General features: G+C 47.5%; 1 protein-coding gene across 7 annotated transcripts in view; it reads right to left on the bottom strand.

Annotated features, from left to right (window-relative positions):
• TNPO1 (transportin 1) overlaps nucleotides 1–16,893 on the bottom strand; it is a 167,836-nt gene that overhangs the window by 121,286 nt on the left and 29,657 nt on the right. For 5 of the 7 annotated variants that reach the window (XR_007356564.2, XM_048849314.2, XM_048849316.2 and 2 more), the window contains one exon: nucleotides 4,897–5,010. Coding sequence is in view for 6 of the 7 variants with exons in the window: in XM_048849314.2 (XP_048705271.1) it covers nucleotides 4,897–5,010 (114 nt within the window). In the remaining variant the exon portion in view is untranslated. Of the gene's footprint in view, nucleotides 1–2,207; nucleotides 2,322–2,562; nucleotides 2,662–3,576; nucleotides 5,121–5,213; nucleotides 5,287–16,893 lie in introns of those variants that run through there. The other 2 variants (XM_048849322.2, XM_048849315.2) reach the window with 2 other exon arrangements.

A 16,893-nucleotide genomic window follows, 5' to 3' on the forward strand; every position in this document is an offset into this window, starting at 1 on the left:
GTCTACAATGGCACTTTCATTGTTAACACTTTTGTTGCTCAGGGGTGTGAAAAAACACATACACCCCTGAGCGACAAGTTTTAACAATGACAAGCACCAATGTGAACAGCACTTCATTGCCGGCAACTGTGCCGGCCACAAAGCTCCCGCCCCTCCTTGGAGGTGGAGCTCTCTCCCAGCAATAAAGAGCAGCTACACAGCACACCTTACAATGCAGTGCAAGCATAGACTAAGAAGTATGTTGGGACGCAGACATTTTGAGACATTCCCCTTTTAAACCTACAGAAAAAACACACCACAAAAATCAACTGGAGTCAAAGCTTGCTATTACCTCTGCATCGTTTCCCCTGCAAAAAAGGAAAAAGTATAGAGCAAGCACAGCAGGAAGGAGAACCAGAAGAGGTGTTCTAAGTGGAAACCCCACAACAACACTGAAGCTACTGGCCTAGGATCCACAGGATTTGCCAGCTTTAACAGCTTATTCCTCATTCACTCTTTGAGACTGTTGCTAACTTCACATAGCAGGAAGTCACCAGACAAACCCTGAAAAGTCACTAGATCTAACTGTTTAAGCACTCAAAAGGAGTCAAAATGTCACTGAACAAAATTTCCAGAGAATTTTATATACATATACATACACACACAGGCAAGTAGAGTCACAAAATCATTCGCAAGCACCTCAATAGTGTTAATAAAATACATTCCATGCTCTCTTCTTACTACATTCTGTTGCACACCAGAAGCAACTACACCAGTACACTGTCATCATCATGAGGGCACCCACTGCTCATTAGGAAGGAAACTGCAGCCCCCTGCTCATTGGGAAGGATGCTCTGTACAGGACAGCCAGGTTGGCTGGGGTTGGTTAATTTCAGCTGAGCCTCCCTTTCTTGCCAGCCTGGATTTGAGCCAACAGGTTAGTGAAAGGGAGGGCCCAGAGCCAGCGGTAAGAGGGCATTCGCCTGACCTCAGCTCAGAACTGCAGGGAGCCAAGAAAGTAGTTTTAAAAACAAAAATCAGATAGCAGGGCCTCTTCCCCCCACTTCCAGGGTTTAATTTCTGAGAACAGTAGGGCAGCTAACCCCAGGCCAAGCCAGAGGAGAGGGGAAAAGGGGAAGCAAAATCAAGCTACCTCCACCTTTGATCCTGTAGTGAGGGCTTCATCCCTGGAGGAAAGGTGACCACACCCCTGCCCAGGCACACGGTCCTGTCTCATCCCACCCCATCTTCCATCCATGCAGCTCTCCTCGCTGGCTAACCTGCCTCCCCTGCCCAGCCCACTTCATTAGCCATCTTTCCCTGCATCACAGGGTGTGCTACCTACTACGGAGCAGCAAGAAAGAACACATTTGGGTAAAAACAAGCCCTGGCTAATATGCTGCTCTCTCCAAAGTGCACCTGGCTTCAGCAAAGTATTTAATTAGCCTCCACAAACTTCTTTTCCTCCGCTGCAGATTATAGTGATCTCAGCGCATGAAGCCCTGGAATGTGATTCCTTCTGAGGACATGCTCAATCGGGACATAATGTCATTGACTTGGTGTGCAACAGAATGTAGTAAGAGGAGCATGGAATGGATTTTATTAACACTACTGAGCTGCTTGTGAATGATTTTGTGACTACACATATTGGTGACTTCTTTCTCTGAATATCACCGTAATTGGCAGTGAAAGTAGCTAGATTTGTCACTGGTCACTTTGACACTTATTTTCTCACTAGGGAAACCAAAAAGTCACTAAACCTAGTGACAAAGTAGCTAAGTTGGCAACACTGTCAGATTCTTGGGTCCTCCCACTCCTTTCAAGTTTTATTGCAGGGTATATAATATGACCCTGCATCAAATAAGCCTTTCAAGCCTACTACTACCTTCATATTAAAAGAAATTTTAACATTTAATATGACCTGTGTTTAATTACATGTGTTTGAATGCCCAACACAAGAACAACAAGGGTAATCAGCCCATATTAATAAGAAAACAAAAATCAATTTAAAGTGCCTTAAGTTTGTAGCAGCTGGCTCATGCGCCACTGGAACACTTTATTAAGCACCATGGTGCGATAGGACAGCAATCTCAGCGACTTGCTGAAGCAGGCCCATAAATGTTATCGAGGGGCATTTTTATTATATAGCACTGTTCCGCAAGTTATATTAAAAGAGGTTTTTACAAAACTGCATCATATAATAAAAACTGTAAAAAGCCACCACTTACTAGGGCCAACACCAGCAGAGTACATCTTTAATGTATGGCATATGCTGGAGTGTCACAGCACACCAGACAGCTATTAATTCCATTTTAAGCAAACTGAATGAAAAGAAATGAAACCTAAATGGAAAAAAAAAATTAAAATAAGTTATACATTAGATATTTCCTTTCCCTTCCTATTGGGAGCATTCAGCATATGAAAGCTCCCTTTGATTAAATATCCTTCATCAAACATTTAAAATAACAAAAAGTTAAAAATATGGGATGCAGTCAAGTCATCTTAAGACTGCATTAATATCTTTGGTAGTTAAAATTACAATTTACTTATCACTATTTATGCTATTTGCTTAGCATTTCTCACCTTGATGAAATTACACAAGCTACTTTCACTTTTGTGTAGTCAGCTTCTAATCATTTCAATTTTCAAGACACCACTCACCAACACAACTGTTTAAGATCACTGCAACAGAAATTTAAGTTTATAGGTATATGCGATCAGACTTATTTGGGGAGGGTTATTGCTTTTTTACTAATTTAGGAGGGGGTTTTTTGTGTTTTTTTTTTTTTTTTTTTTACTAATTTAGAAATTGAGACAAGTTGAACAAGATAGTATCCCTTTAATAATCTAAAAATACCTTATTTAATCAAGGAGACAACTTAAAAACCACCATTTAAAATTTATTGTTACAACTAACATGATTACTGTAACTGAAAGTTTTAAAAGTCTCTATTTTAAATTTGGGCATTTACTTTATACTCAGAATACTATCAAATGCACACTCAGTTTCCCATTTGTGTATAGATCTTTCACAGAGCAAAAGGCGAGAAATGAAACATCTTAAAATAGAAAAATGGTTATAAATAAGGCTACAATTTTTTCATGGAGGTCACAGAAGTCACTCTGACTTCAGCCCTGGTGGTGGGAGCTACAGGTTCCCTTGCCGCCTACGGCAGATAGAGGTGGAGGGACCCTGGAGCTCCCAGCCGCCACGGGCGGACCCCTGCAGCTGCCCAGCTGACACAGGCGGCAGGGGGACCCCTCCAGACAAGCTCCCCATTTTGTCACAGATATTTTTAGTAAGAGTTATCAACAGGTCATGGGCTTCTGTGAATTTTTCTTTATTGCCCATGACTTTTACTAAAAATATCCATGACAAAAATCTTAGCCTTATTTATAAAAATCACAGGAGCTCACAAAGGAGCACAGCACCTGAAATAAACTACATTTAATTTATAAATAAAATTAGAAGTACTCTTAATTTGACCAAAAAGCCTTAAAGTAACCAGTTTTTTTTGGGAGTGGGGAGAAAGAATGCGGAGAGTGGGTGTTAAATCTAAATACCTTGAAAGTATCAAGAATGTCACGTATGTCTACCTGTTTTTTTCCTGAAAGACTTCCTACATATCTCAGTATTTTGTATCTTCATGAAAGGAGAAGGGGATGATGAATCTTAACAAAAACATTTTCCTGCCCAAGGTTTAGCTGGTCTGAATAATCACTCCACTTCTACAGTCATTGGAAACTTTCAGAGTGCACAAAATCAGAACTGCTAATATAAAAACAGAAGCAATGCAAAAAGTACTTGGTTGGGTTTTTTTGTGTTTTTGTCTTTTTAAAGTATCAAAGAAACAAACAAAAAAATCAATTTTCCCTTGGCAGGTGACCTTCCCTGGTTTACCATATAACAATTAACTCTTTCAAACAAAGTACTGTTTTCACAATGTGGAAAACCTGAACTTTCATCCATAGATTGAAGAGGCCAATAGAAATATGCTTGCCAGCGACTACCGCCACCAGATTATGCTTGTTCCATTATCTATGAAAGCACTAGGACATGGAAAAAAGGCCCCACTCCCCCAGATCCACCAGGCATACACAAAAGATGGGGGCACTCTGACAGAGGTGCTGGTACCACATGCCCTGCTAAATGAGCCTCCTCCCTTTTTCCATGGCTGACTCCCAAGAAAAGAGCGAACTGGAGACATCTCAGAGTTTAGCCCCGCCAGGCAGGGCTGGGGGTGGAGCAGCATTTCTCAACTAGAAACCCTGTGTCAAGCCTGCCCCCAGCCCTGTTGGCGGGATCCACCCACACCCTCTATGGAAAGAGGCCTGTACACGGCCGTAGGGAGCCCTTCAGGAAGGCGAGCTCCGCGCTGCTGCAGCTGGGGGCTGGCAGAGGCCCAGCGTGGGATAACCCGGGAAAGTGGGAGACACCAGAGCGCCATGGCCCGGCCAAGGCTTTAAAAAGAAAAGCTCCACTTAGCTCCCGGCTTGCAACAGGTGCTCGGGCCGGGGGCCAGGAGGGGGAGGCGAGTAACATTACCGCCCACGGGTTCCCTCGGCGGTTCAAACCCCGCGCCACTGCCGCCTACCTCAGCGCCTGGGCGGGGGTTGGGCCAACAGCGCCCCCCAGCTTGCTGGCGGCTCCCTCCTCATCGAGCGGGGCCTGAAACCTGGAGAAACTACCGCTCCCTCTCCCCTTCCCCGGGAGCTTCGCCGCGCCCCCCACGCCCCGGCTCCCCAAACCCGGGAAGCCCCTGTCCGTCCTTCCCCCGCGGGACCGAAGAAGAAGCGGAGCCGGAACCCGTGGAAAGAGCGAACTGCGCCTGAGTGGCTCGGCCTCCGCGCGGCAGGCAGCGACCCCGGCCCCGGCCCCGCAGTAGGCCCCGGGGACCCGGACCGGGCCAAGGATACTTGTTGCACAGCTCTCTGCGTGGTGGTGTCCGGGGACTGCGACTCCTTGAGCAGCTGCAGGATCTGCTGGAGCCCCTGCTCGTCGGGTTTCCACTCATACTCCATCTTGGGTCGCTGCAAAACACAGACAACAGGCGGCCGCGGTTACTAGCGCTACAGGCCTGAGCGCAGGGTAGGCTGCGCCCGGAGCGCGGCCCGTTCTCGCCCCAGCGCGCGCGCGCACACACCGAACGGCGGACCCGCGCGCGCTGCGGCCGCCTCCTCCCCCCGCCGCCGCCCCGATAGAGCTGCAGCTGGCCCAGGCGAGCGGCACGGACCTGCTCCTAGCCCCAGCCACTGCCGCCTGCCTTGCGTGCGCTGAGCGGACTGAGTCACTCACGCCGAATTTGCAGGCTGGCCCTAAAAGTGACGCGTCCCCCTGGGTCTTAGCGTCCGCCCGTCCACCCAGCCGGCTCAGCCTTTCTGCCTGCGCGGGCGGCAGCAGTCACCGCAGCCTCTAGCCTCAAGTTCCGGGTGGGTCTCTCTCTCTCTCTCTCTCAGCCGGAGGGAGTCAATAAAACAGTTGATTTAAACCCCATGATCTATCAGGCAGCGTTGTTGGATCATATTAAAGAAGTTCTGTATTAAAATCACAAATGAGTTTCAGAGGAACAGCCGTGTTAGTCTGTATTCGCAAAAAGAAAAGGAGTACTTGTGGCACCTTAGAGACTAACCAATTTATTTGAGCATGAGCTTTCGTGAGCTACAGCTCACTTCATTTCCACGGTATGCATCCGATGAAGTGAGCTGTAGCTCACAAAAGCTCATGCTCAAATAAATTGGTTAGTCTCTAAGGTGCCACAAGTCCTCCTTTTCTTTTTACAAATGAGTTTGATTCCCCATAGTTTAAATTCCAGGGTATTACTAATTAAGAGGTCTCTTGGTTTTTGGTACTGTTTCTCTCCCTCTCTGTATGAAACTTGCAAGCTGCTAATTGTGTTAGTACATCCTAAGACAGAGTCTGTTCTCAAAGCAATTCTTTGTAACAACAACTACTCACACAGAGAGAGACTCAAAACAATACTCTGTAACAACAGAAACAGCACCCACAGACTCCCTACCCTTTTGTTGTATTCATCTCGCTTTGTTAACAATTGTGATTAAAATAGAGCTAGAGGATGTATGTGGATGGATGCTTGGTGTGGATAACAACTGAATGCTCAGGGAGGTGCCAGCCTAAGAATCCAGTGTCCATCAGCCAAAGAAGGCGTCAAGTGGAAATAACCAGAGGACCCCCGGAGGGCAGACTGGAATCCACCCAACAGCCTCAAGGATGGGAGAACCAAAGAACAAGATAACATCTGGCAGCACAGAGCCATCAAGAATCTGCCATCTGCTGACTGATTCAGCAACAGCATGATGAAGCAATTCCCATAGACTGGCATAGGAAGAAATTCCTATCAAAATGGACTCTAGAAAGTGAGAACTTTGGGGTCTGATTCTGCAAACCAACTTCCAGGAGCATCAGATGAGCATCTGACAAGGCCACCTGGCCAGTGGCTTGGCATGAACAACTCTAAGGCTGGTAACTAAGAAAACAACCTTGCAGAACCTCTGTGTGTGTGTGTGTGTGTGTGTGTGAATAAATATGAAATTGAATGGAATGTTATAGCTATAACTAACTGCTTACTATGATTCTTTCTGGATTCACGATAAATGTGGCATTTTGCCTTTTCCCGTTTAATAAGATCCTGCTAGTTTTTATTTTATTGGTATAACAGCGTTAATGGATGCACCTCAGCGCTATGTCCAGCAGCAGGGGCATGGCCTAACTCATGTCACACACTCAGCGACCTGCGAAGGCAGCACCCCTTTCTCCTCCAGAGAGTGACGGTCATGCAGCGCTTTCCCTAAGCGCCTCAGCACCACCCCCATACACATTCCACCCCATAGAGCCAAGAGGGTGATAGCAACACTTCCAATCCCTACCACCCCAAAAACCTGAGAGAGCAACAGAAGCAATTGCTTCAGAGACCTGAAAACACTGCAGTTATGCAGGAGTGTATATTCTGAACAGCGGCAGCAGGGACTAAGGCCCCATCCATTTAGGTGTGAAGTCACTTAAGCAAGCCAATGGGAGATGCAGAGGGGGGATTCTAACTACCCCCCCCCGAGATAGGTGTATATTGCTGCTCAGTGATCCACAAATGGGACTCCCTCTCTTGGAGCCAGATGGCTTAGGCACCTAAGGCCTTTCATGTAATAAGTTAGGCATCCCACACCACCCAAAGAGCCAAAGGAGGAACAGGTGATAATGGCATCCACCTTACAACTTTTAGCCCATTGATTAGAGCACTAATCTGGGATGTGGAAGACCCAGGTTCAGTTCCTCCCTCCGACAATGGGGAGGGGGAAGAGGATTTGAACAGGGCAAGGTCTAACTCTAACCACTGAGCTATGGGATATTCTGATGGGGAAAGGGTTCCCTCCATCTCTCCTGTTGAAGTTGTTCTACAGTTACTAGATAATGAAAGAGTGATTGGAGCAGATGAATTGGCTCCTAGGTCTTCCTCCTCCCAAATAGATGCTTTAACCACTGGACCGTAGAACCGTTCTTGCTCTCTGGCCCAATGACTTCCATTATTGATGCAATCTTCAATTTTAGCAGCCTTTCACAGGCAAACAAATTATTCCTCTCCCCCCACCAGAAACTCCTCTTCTAATTTTATTTCTGCAAAACTGAGCCATAATAAGATATTTTAGTGTACTACATCAGTGAAATGGGAATCCTTCAGTTCTAGTCAGCTAAACTTTTCCCCCGAGAGCACAGGGACACTTATTTGTAATATATATTTTAGTAATGAGGTGTCAAACACCTAGTCCACAGGCAAGATCTAGCCCACTTTATGTATTTATGTAGCCCATTCAAATTCTGAAGGCTCATAGGCTATGTCTACACTAGCACTGTTGTCAGTATAACTTATGTCGCTCAGGGGTATGAAAAAAACACATGCTGAATGACATAAGTTACACCGACAGAAGCACCAGTGTGGAAAGCACTATGTTGGCTGAAGACACTCTTGATGGGGGCAGTTTAATTATGTCAATGGGAGAGCTCTCTCCTGTCAGTATAGAGCGGCTATATGGGAGATCTTACAGCAGCACAGCTGTAAGCTCTCCAGCATAAACAGGACATAGGGCACTGGTTCTCAACCTGCAGCACAATCAGCACAAAGCTGCAGCCCATGTGACATCCTCAGGGCCATAGAGGTAGTATTGGATGCGGCCCACATAACGCACTGTGGGCCATATATGCAGTCCATAATGGTATATAGGTTGAGAACCACTGGCCTATGGGCGTGTCTTCACTACTGGGGAGATCAATGTTGCTGCAATCGATGCAGCGGGTGTCGATTTAGCAGGTCTAGTGAAGACCCACTAAATTGACAGCAGAACACTCTTCAATCGACTCCAGTACTCCAGCTCCCCGAGAAGAGTAAGGTAAGTCTACCAGAGAACGTCTCCCGTCAATGCAGCACAGTGAAGATACCAGGGTAAGTCGACCTAAGCTACATAACTTAAGTACAGGTTTCAGAGTAACAGCCGTGTTAGTCTGTATTCACAAAAAGGAGTACTTGTGGCACCTTAGAGACTAACCAATTTATTTGAGCATATGCATCCGATGAAGTGAGCTGTAGCTCACGAAAGCTTATGCTCAAATAAATTGGTTAGTCTCTAAGGTGCCACAAGTACTCCTTTTCTTATAACTTAAGTAGCATAACTTACGTCTACTTAACCCAGTAGTGAAGACAAGCCCTAAGTGTATGTCTACTCTACAGGGACTATATTGACATAGCTGCAGTGCTGTAGCTATGCCAGCATAACCCCGTAAAACAGAGACAGCCTACACTGCTAAAAGGGGATTTTCCATTGCTGTAGCAATACCATTTCCCCAAGCAATAGTAGCAAGACCAACAGAAGCATTATTCCACTGACATAGCTGCATCTATACTGGCGTTAGATCAACATAGTTATGTCAGCCAAGGTGGTGGAGTTTTCACATCACTGACTGATGTAGCTACGTTGACCTAAATTTTAAGTGTAGGTCAAGTATAAGCTTTCATTAAAAAAAAAAGTTTGACGCCTTAATTACTCCTGGGGGAATTCTGTGCCACTATGTTAATGAAGAATTCATGTCCCCCACAGATTTCTTTGCTTCCTTGCACAAAAATGACTTTCTGATGAAGAAGCAAAGGGAGGCAAGAGCAGTCATGCACCCCTCTGCAGCAATGCGGGCACCTTGTTTTGGGAACCCGGAGCAGCCAGTGGAGAGGTAAATCACTGCAGTGCTGGGGACACCCCAGCCGGTGGCTCCTACCCTGCGCCAGGCTCAGCTGCTAGTCCCAGCTGGGCAGTGGAGGATGGGACTCCCTCTTCCCCAGCAAGGTGAGGCTGGGGCTGGTCAGACCCATCCCCAAAAACCTTCCCGGCTGCAGGAAACTCTGTAAACCCCCTTCCACCACATCCTAATATCCCTGTCCGCCCAACCCCTATGCATCTGAACCCCCCCATACCCAGAACTCCCCACCAAGCCTCACTCCCCCCGCATCCAGAACCCCTCCAAGCCCCCCGCACCTGCACCCCCAATCCTGCTGCCTCACCCCCAACATCCGGCACCCCCCAGCACCAGATCCACCTGCTGAGCCTCAACCCCTGCACACAGAGCCCCCCACATTTGAACCGACACCCAGCCTAGCCTCACCCCCTGCACTGGAACCCTCCCCACTGAGCCCCTCCCCTGCATTCAGACCCCTACCCTGCACCCAGACCACCCCCTACTGAGCCCCCCACATTCAGACCCCCATCATGACAAGCCCCACCCACCCCACACCTGGACCATCCCTATGAGCCCCCTGCAACCAGACCCCCACCCCACTAAACCCCAACCAGCTGCATCTGGCCCCCACCCCATCAAGTCCCACTCCTTCAGCACCCGGACCCCTCCGCTGAGCCCCATCCCCCCACACCCAGACCCCCCCTTCTGAGCCCCAACCACCTTCACCGGGACCCCCACCCCGACAAAGTCCTATTGCCCCTGCCCCTGGAACCCCCCCAACCACAGGCACCGACTTTCCAATGGCTCTACCCCAGGCCCCGCCCCCACTCCACCTCTTCTCCCCCAAGGCACCACCCATGCCCCACCTCTTCCCCCTTTCCCCTGAGAACACCCTGACCTCACTCCTCCCTCCCAGAGCCTCCTGCACACCCTGAAACAGATGACAGACGCAGGGAGGGAGGGGGAGGCACTGATCAGCGAGGCCCACCAGTAGGCGGGAGGTGCTGGGGGGAGCGGGGGGAGCTGATAGAGGGCTGCCCCGGAGCACCCATGTAGTTGGCGCCGATGCCCCCAATGAGCCCCTGTGCATCCAGATCCCCCCGCACATCTGGTCCGCCATTGAGCCACCCACACCCAGATTACCCCACCCAGAACCCTCTCACCCCAAACCAAGCCCCTCCATACTTGGATCCTTCTGGGCTGAGCCTGCCTGCTCATACCTAGTGCACCCGGTGCAGAGGAGCATGGCCTCGGGGGTGTTTCTGGGGCAGGCCCAGCCCTTGCGCTGTGTCAGGGTTGGGTGCAGCTTCATCACTGACTCTGTGTCCGGGGGAGCTGCAAGGTGATCTCCCACTTCCATACAGCCAGTGTCCTGTGCTTCCCACTGCCATGCTGGAACCTCCACATTTATTGACAATTAAAATTTACAGCATTTTAAAACATTTTGTTTGCAGAATATTTATTTATTTACTTTTTTGGCACAGAATTCCCTCAGGAGTACTTAATGTCAGTCATCCAAAGGAGAACTGAGTGTAACTGATTCAGAATGGTCTTTCTGAGACAACAGGTAGCCTAACACAAAGGCAATGAGTGGTGTGAATGACCCCAACCCCTTTTAATGACATTGAAGTGTTAATTTTAAATCTTATCTATGAGATTTTACATCTTCATTAACTATTTCACAATTGATCATTGTATAATATGATGTGGTGAGAGTGAAAACCACAAGAGGAGCTGGGAATTAGGTCTTGGTGCACAGGAGGAATTACAGATGAACCGAGGAGAGAAACAGAGAAGAGGATTGAGATGGAAGAAAAACATAGGACAGAAATAACAATAGTCCTAGTAGTCCTAATAGTCATGTAATGTTTAAGAAAAGCTTTGTAAATGAGTTCCAATAGTTCGTGGATTAAGGACCCAATCTTATGGAGTTCCAGGGGCTTCTTTGTAGATTATTTAGGTTAATCTTTCTATCTGTCCAATGGGACTCAGTGCTCAGTCTAGAAGATACCATCAGAGATGCTTAGTTTTTCAGTTCTCAAACTGTGGATTTGTGTCTCCAGAGACAACATGCTTGTTAACAGCAAAAATGTTTTAAATAAATAATATATAGCGGTGAGAAATAACAGATCTAAACGCTATTGTCCCTCTGCAAATTTGTGTACACACAGCCCCTTACCTCTCTAAAAGTGCAAAGTTTCAAAAAGTTCAATGAATAGAAGATTGTTGGGGGCAGAATAGATCTGGACAAGGAGAAGAAGTCTGGAGATAAATGTGAGAAGGGAAGGACAGGCAGTAGAAACAAAAGTGAAACTGCTTAAGCAGCACATTCCAGAAGTCTTGAGGTCTTTCTGAGTATAGCCTTCATTGATTTGAGATCTACCATACTATTCTCTCACTAGAAGGGAAAACCTATAATGGCAGCAGGCCATAAAAGAGACCCAGCTGGGGAATATTTTAATGAAGTTCCTCTACCTGTGGGTAAGACAGGCATGCGTGCAAAATGCAAACAGAGCAACACAGAAATGCAAGGCCTGGTTGCCCTAATGAAACAACATCATGAGAAGTGTTCCTTCTCAGGAGGAAGCAGCGTTGAAGATGATGAAAGGAATATGTCTCAACATGCAGGATCTTCAGGTTGGTAAACTTTTTTATTTCAGACTTCTTTCCTAAGGACTGCCTGTCTTCCTTCTGGACTATTCTTGAATTCTCATGTTTGAGCAAAAAATATAGTTGTTACTCTATGGTACTATCATTTTAGATGCAGTTGTGATAAAAAATAAATAGCTGAAATAGTCAGATCTTCCTTTGACAATTTCACCTTTAAAGTAGTACAGAGTGTCAGTGAATGCAATGAGTAATACTAAATGAGCAGTATGGTAATAATAATTAAATAACTGCATTGACTTACTTTGTTTAGGAGACCGGTGGCACCTTAAAGACTAACAGATTTATTTGGACGTAAGCTTTCGTGGGTAAAAAACCACTTCTTCAGATGCATGGAGTGAAAACTACAGATGCAGGAATTCTTATACTGACATATGAAAAGAACGGAGTTACCTCACAAGTGGAGAACCAGTGCTGACAGAGCCAATTCAATTTGTTTAGGAGAATCCATCCTCAACATACAGGATTCTGAAGACTATTCAACTTCGAGATCACCAACATTTTTTATAGCAGGGATCAGCAACCTTTGGCGGGCCGGGCCAGTTTGTTGACCTGCTGTGTCCGCAGGTTCGGCCGATCGCAGCTCCCACTGGCCGCGGTTCGCCGCTCCAGCCAACGGGGGCTGCGGGAAGCGACATGACCCGAGGGATGTGCCCAGGTTGGCCACCCCTGATTTATACTTTTAAGTCAGCGGCACTGCTATGGATACCCGCATGGCCCCACAGTATGCCAACATTTTTGTGGCTGATCTAGAACAATGCTTCCTCACCTCTCGTCCCCTTGCGCCCCTACTCTACTTGCGCTACGTTGATGACATCTTCATCATATGGACCCACGGGAAGGAGGCCCTTGAGGAATTCCACCAGGATTTCATAGAATATCAGGGTTGGAAGAGACCTCAGGAGGTCATCTAGTCCAACCCCTGCTCAAAGCAGGACCAATCCCCAACAAAATCATCCCAGCCAGGGCTTTGTCAAGCCTGACCTTAAAAACTTCAAAGGAAGGAGATTCCACTACCTCCCTATGTAACGCATTCCAGTGCTTCACCACCCTCCTAGTGAAAAAGTTTTTCCTAATATCCAACCTAAACCACCCTGCCATCAACCTCAGCCTGGACCAGTCCACACAACAGATCCACTTCCTGGACACTACTGTGCAAATAAGCGACATCACATAAACACCACTATATACCGGAAATCTACTGACCGCTATACTTACCTACATGCCTCCAGCTTTCATCCAGACCACATCACACAATCCATTGTCTACACCCAAGCCCTAAGATACAACCGCATTTGCTCCAATCCATCAGACAGAGACAAACACCTAAAGGATCTCTATCAAGCATTCTTAAAACTACAATACCCACTTCGGGAAGTGAAGAAACAGATTGACAGAGCCAGAAGAGTACCAAGAGTTACCTACTACAGGACAGGCCCAACAAAGAAAATAACAGAACACCACTAGCTGTCACCTTCAGCCCCCAACTAAAACCTCTCCAATGCATCACCAAGGATTTACAACGCATCCTGAAGGACAATCCCCCACGCTCACAGACCTTGGGAGAAAGGCCAGTCCTCGCTTACAGACAGCCCCCCAACCTGAAGCAAATACTCACCAGCAACTACACACCACACAACAGAAACACTAACCCAGGAACCAATCCCTGCAACAAACCACGTTGCCAACTCCATCCGCGTATCTGTTCAAGGGACACCATCATAGGATCTAACCACATCAGCCATACATCAGCGGCTCATTCACCGGCACATCTACCAGTGTGATTGATATATGCCATCATGTGCCAGCAATGCCCCTCTGTCATGTACATTGGCCAAACTGGACAGTCTCTATGCAAAAGAATAAATGGATACAAATCAGACATCAAGAACTATAACATTCAAAAACCAATAGGAGAGCACTTCAATCTCCCTGGACACTCAATAACAGTCTTAAAAATGGCCATTCTTCAACAAAAAACTTCAAAAACAGATTTCAATGAGAAACTGCAGAACTGGAATTAATTTGCAAACTTGACATCATCAAATTAGGCCTGAATAAAGACTGGGAGTGGCTGGGTCAGTACAAAAAATAATTTTCTCCCTGTTGATACTCACACCTTCTTGTCAACTGTTGGGAATGGGCCACATCCACCATGACTGAATTGGCCTTGTTAGCACGACAAGAAGTAATTTTCCCTTTGTTGATATTCACCCCTTCTTGTCAACTGTTGGAAATGGGTAACATCCACCCTAACTCAACTGGACTCTTTAGCACTGAGCCCTCACTCGGTAAGGCAACTCCCATCTTTTCATGTGCTGTGTATTTATACCTACCTACTGTATTTTCCATTTCATGCATCTGATGAAGTGGGTTATAGCCCACGAAATCTTATGCCCAAATAAATTTGTTCGTCTCTAAGGTGCCACAAGGACTCTTTGTTGTTTTTTCATGGGACAAGAGAAAACTGAACATGACTGAACAGAGGGATTACATGCAGAGATCACTGCAAGGCAGACTTTGATGGAATTGAATGAAAGTCCAGAGGTTTCAAGTGCAGGCTATATTCAGGAATCATTGGTGTAGGCGTCTTCGCTGGATCAAGATTGTGTTGAACTACCCAAACTGACAAGCCTTTCTATTCAGGCTATGTCCACACTGCATACCTTACAGCGGCACAGCTGTGCCACTACAGCTGTACCACTGTAAGGTCTCCCGTGTAGCCGCTCTTTGCTAGCAGGAGAGAGCTCTCCTGCCGGCAAAATAAAACTGCCCCCAATAAGCAATGGTAGCTTTGTCAGCAAGAGAGCATCTCCCACCAACAAAGTGCTGTCCACACTGGTGCTTTTTTTCACACCCCTGACTGACAGAAGTTTTACCGACAAAAGTGCTGTGTAACCATAGGGCATGGCTACACTTGCAGATGTAGAGCACTTTGAGTTAAACCCGCCTTCGGAGAGCGCAGTAGGGAAAGCGCTGCAGTCTGTCCACACTGACAGGAACAAGCGCACTGGCATGGCCATATTTGCGGCACTTGCAGCAGCACTGGCAGCAATGCATTATGGGCAGCTACCCCACAGAGCACCTCTTCACATTCTGGTGCTGTAGCTTGTGGGAAAGGGGCAGGAGGGCGGGATATTCTGGGTCCTGTCCCAACACCTCATGATGCATCGGTTCACATCCCATCAATCCCTTTGCTTCTGTCCACATTTGGCGCCATCTTTCCACGTTTTTTGTACTGTGCGCTCTGTCTTCCCTTTCGGTCTGCGGAAATGGAGCCCAAACTGCTGAGGAGTATGCTGACAAGTCTTGTCAGCATGTCACATTTGGCAGTCGAGTTATTCCTTATGATCCAAAGTGACAGTGAGGGCTCCGATGATGATAGCAACTCGAGTAACGCATATGACACGAGTTTGCTTGTGGCATTCACGGACATGCTGACCACCATGGAACACTGCTTTTGAGCTCGGGAAACAAGCAGTGAGTGATGGGATGACAAGCAGTGGCTGCAGAACTTTCAGATGAGAAAAGTCACTTTAATGGGACTGTGTGAGGGGTGAGCTTGAGATTGAGAGCTGTCCTGACGGTGGAGAAGCAGGTGGCTATTGCAATCTGGAAGCTGGCAACTCCAGACAGCTACCGATCGGTTGCTAACCAGTTTGGAGTGGGGAAGTCGACCGTTGGAATCGTGTTGATGCAAGTTTGCAGGGCCATTAATCGCATCCTGCTCAGAAGAACCGTGACTCCGGGTAACGTGCAGGACACTGTGGATGGCTTTGCACAAATGGGTTTCCCTAACTGAGGAGGGGCAATAGATGGCACACATATTCCAAATCTGGCACCAGCCCACCTAGCCTCAGAGTACGTTAATTGGAAAGGCTGTTTCTCTATGGTTCTCCAGGCGCGCTTGTGGATCACCGTGGGCGTTTCACTGACATTGACGCAGGCTGGCCCGGAAAGGTGCATGACGCACGCATCTTTCCAAACACTGGCCTGTTCAGGAAGCTGCAAGCTGGGACTTTTTTTCCCAGACCAGAAGATCACCGTAGGGGAAGTTGAAATTCCCATTGATCCTTGGAGACCCCGCTTACCCTTTAATGCCATGGCTCATGAAACCCTACACAGGGAGCCTTGACAGCAGCAAGGAGTGATTCAACAACAGGCTGAGCCCATGCAGGATGACTGTGGAGTGTGCTTTTGGCCGTTTAAAGGGCCACTCGCACTCTCTGTATGGAAAGCTGGACCTGGCCGATGACAGCATCCCTGCGGTTATAACTGCATGCTGTACCCTCCATAACATTTGTGAAGGAAAGGGTGAACGATTCACTTAGGCAGGGAACTCGGAGGTTCAACACCTGGAGGCTGAATCTGAACAATCAGAGAGCAGGGCTATTAGAGGGGCCCAGCGCGGGGGCTGCAAGGATTAGGGATGCCTTGAGGCTGAAAGCCACCAATGATGTCTGGTGCCCTGCACAGGAGTGAAGTGCAGTGGTTCCAATGTTAGTAGGAATCTGTGTTTGCTATGCTGACTTGCAGTGCCTGTTTCTTTCCTGGGCTAACATATCTTTTACTTTATGCAATAATAAAGAATGTTTTCAAAGCCAAAAAATCCCTTTATTGAAAAGAAACACAACTGCCTGGGAAACAGAAAAGGCAAGGGGGTGGAGTGGGGAACGGTACAATCATAGATTTGCGTATGTCCTGTTATCATATTCAGCCTTCCTGTCTGGAGTGCTGTGCAATGAGTGCTGCACTTCAGGATGGCTATACTGCATGGTGATGGGGGTGGGTGAGTGCAGTGGGTGAGGGTCGTAGTTTTCAGGGCTGGGTGGTGAAGCTACAGGTGTTGGAGGCAACTAGTGGCGGTAAGAACCCAGATGTTGGGGAAAGTGGGTTGGAGGTGACATGGGGGCACAAGGGAAAGAGTTTTGGGACAAGCGCTGAAGGGGGGGTTGGGCCCGGTAGTGCTCCACCTGCACGGCTATGAGCGCCAGAATCGAGTCTGCTTGGCGCTC

Source organism: Caretta caretta, chromosome 5 (genome assembly GCF_965140235.1).
Source record: "Caretta caretta isolate rCarCar2 chromosome 5, rCarCar1.hap1, whole genome shotgun sequence".
Lineage (NCBI taxonomy): Eukaryota > Metazoa > Chordata > Testudines > Cheloniidae > Caretta > Caretta caretta.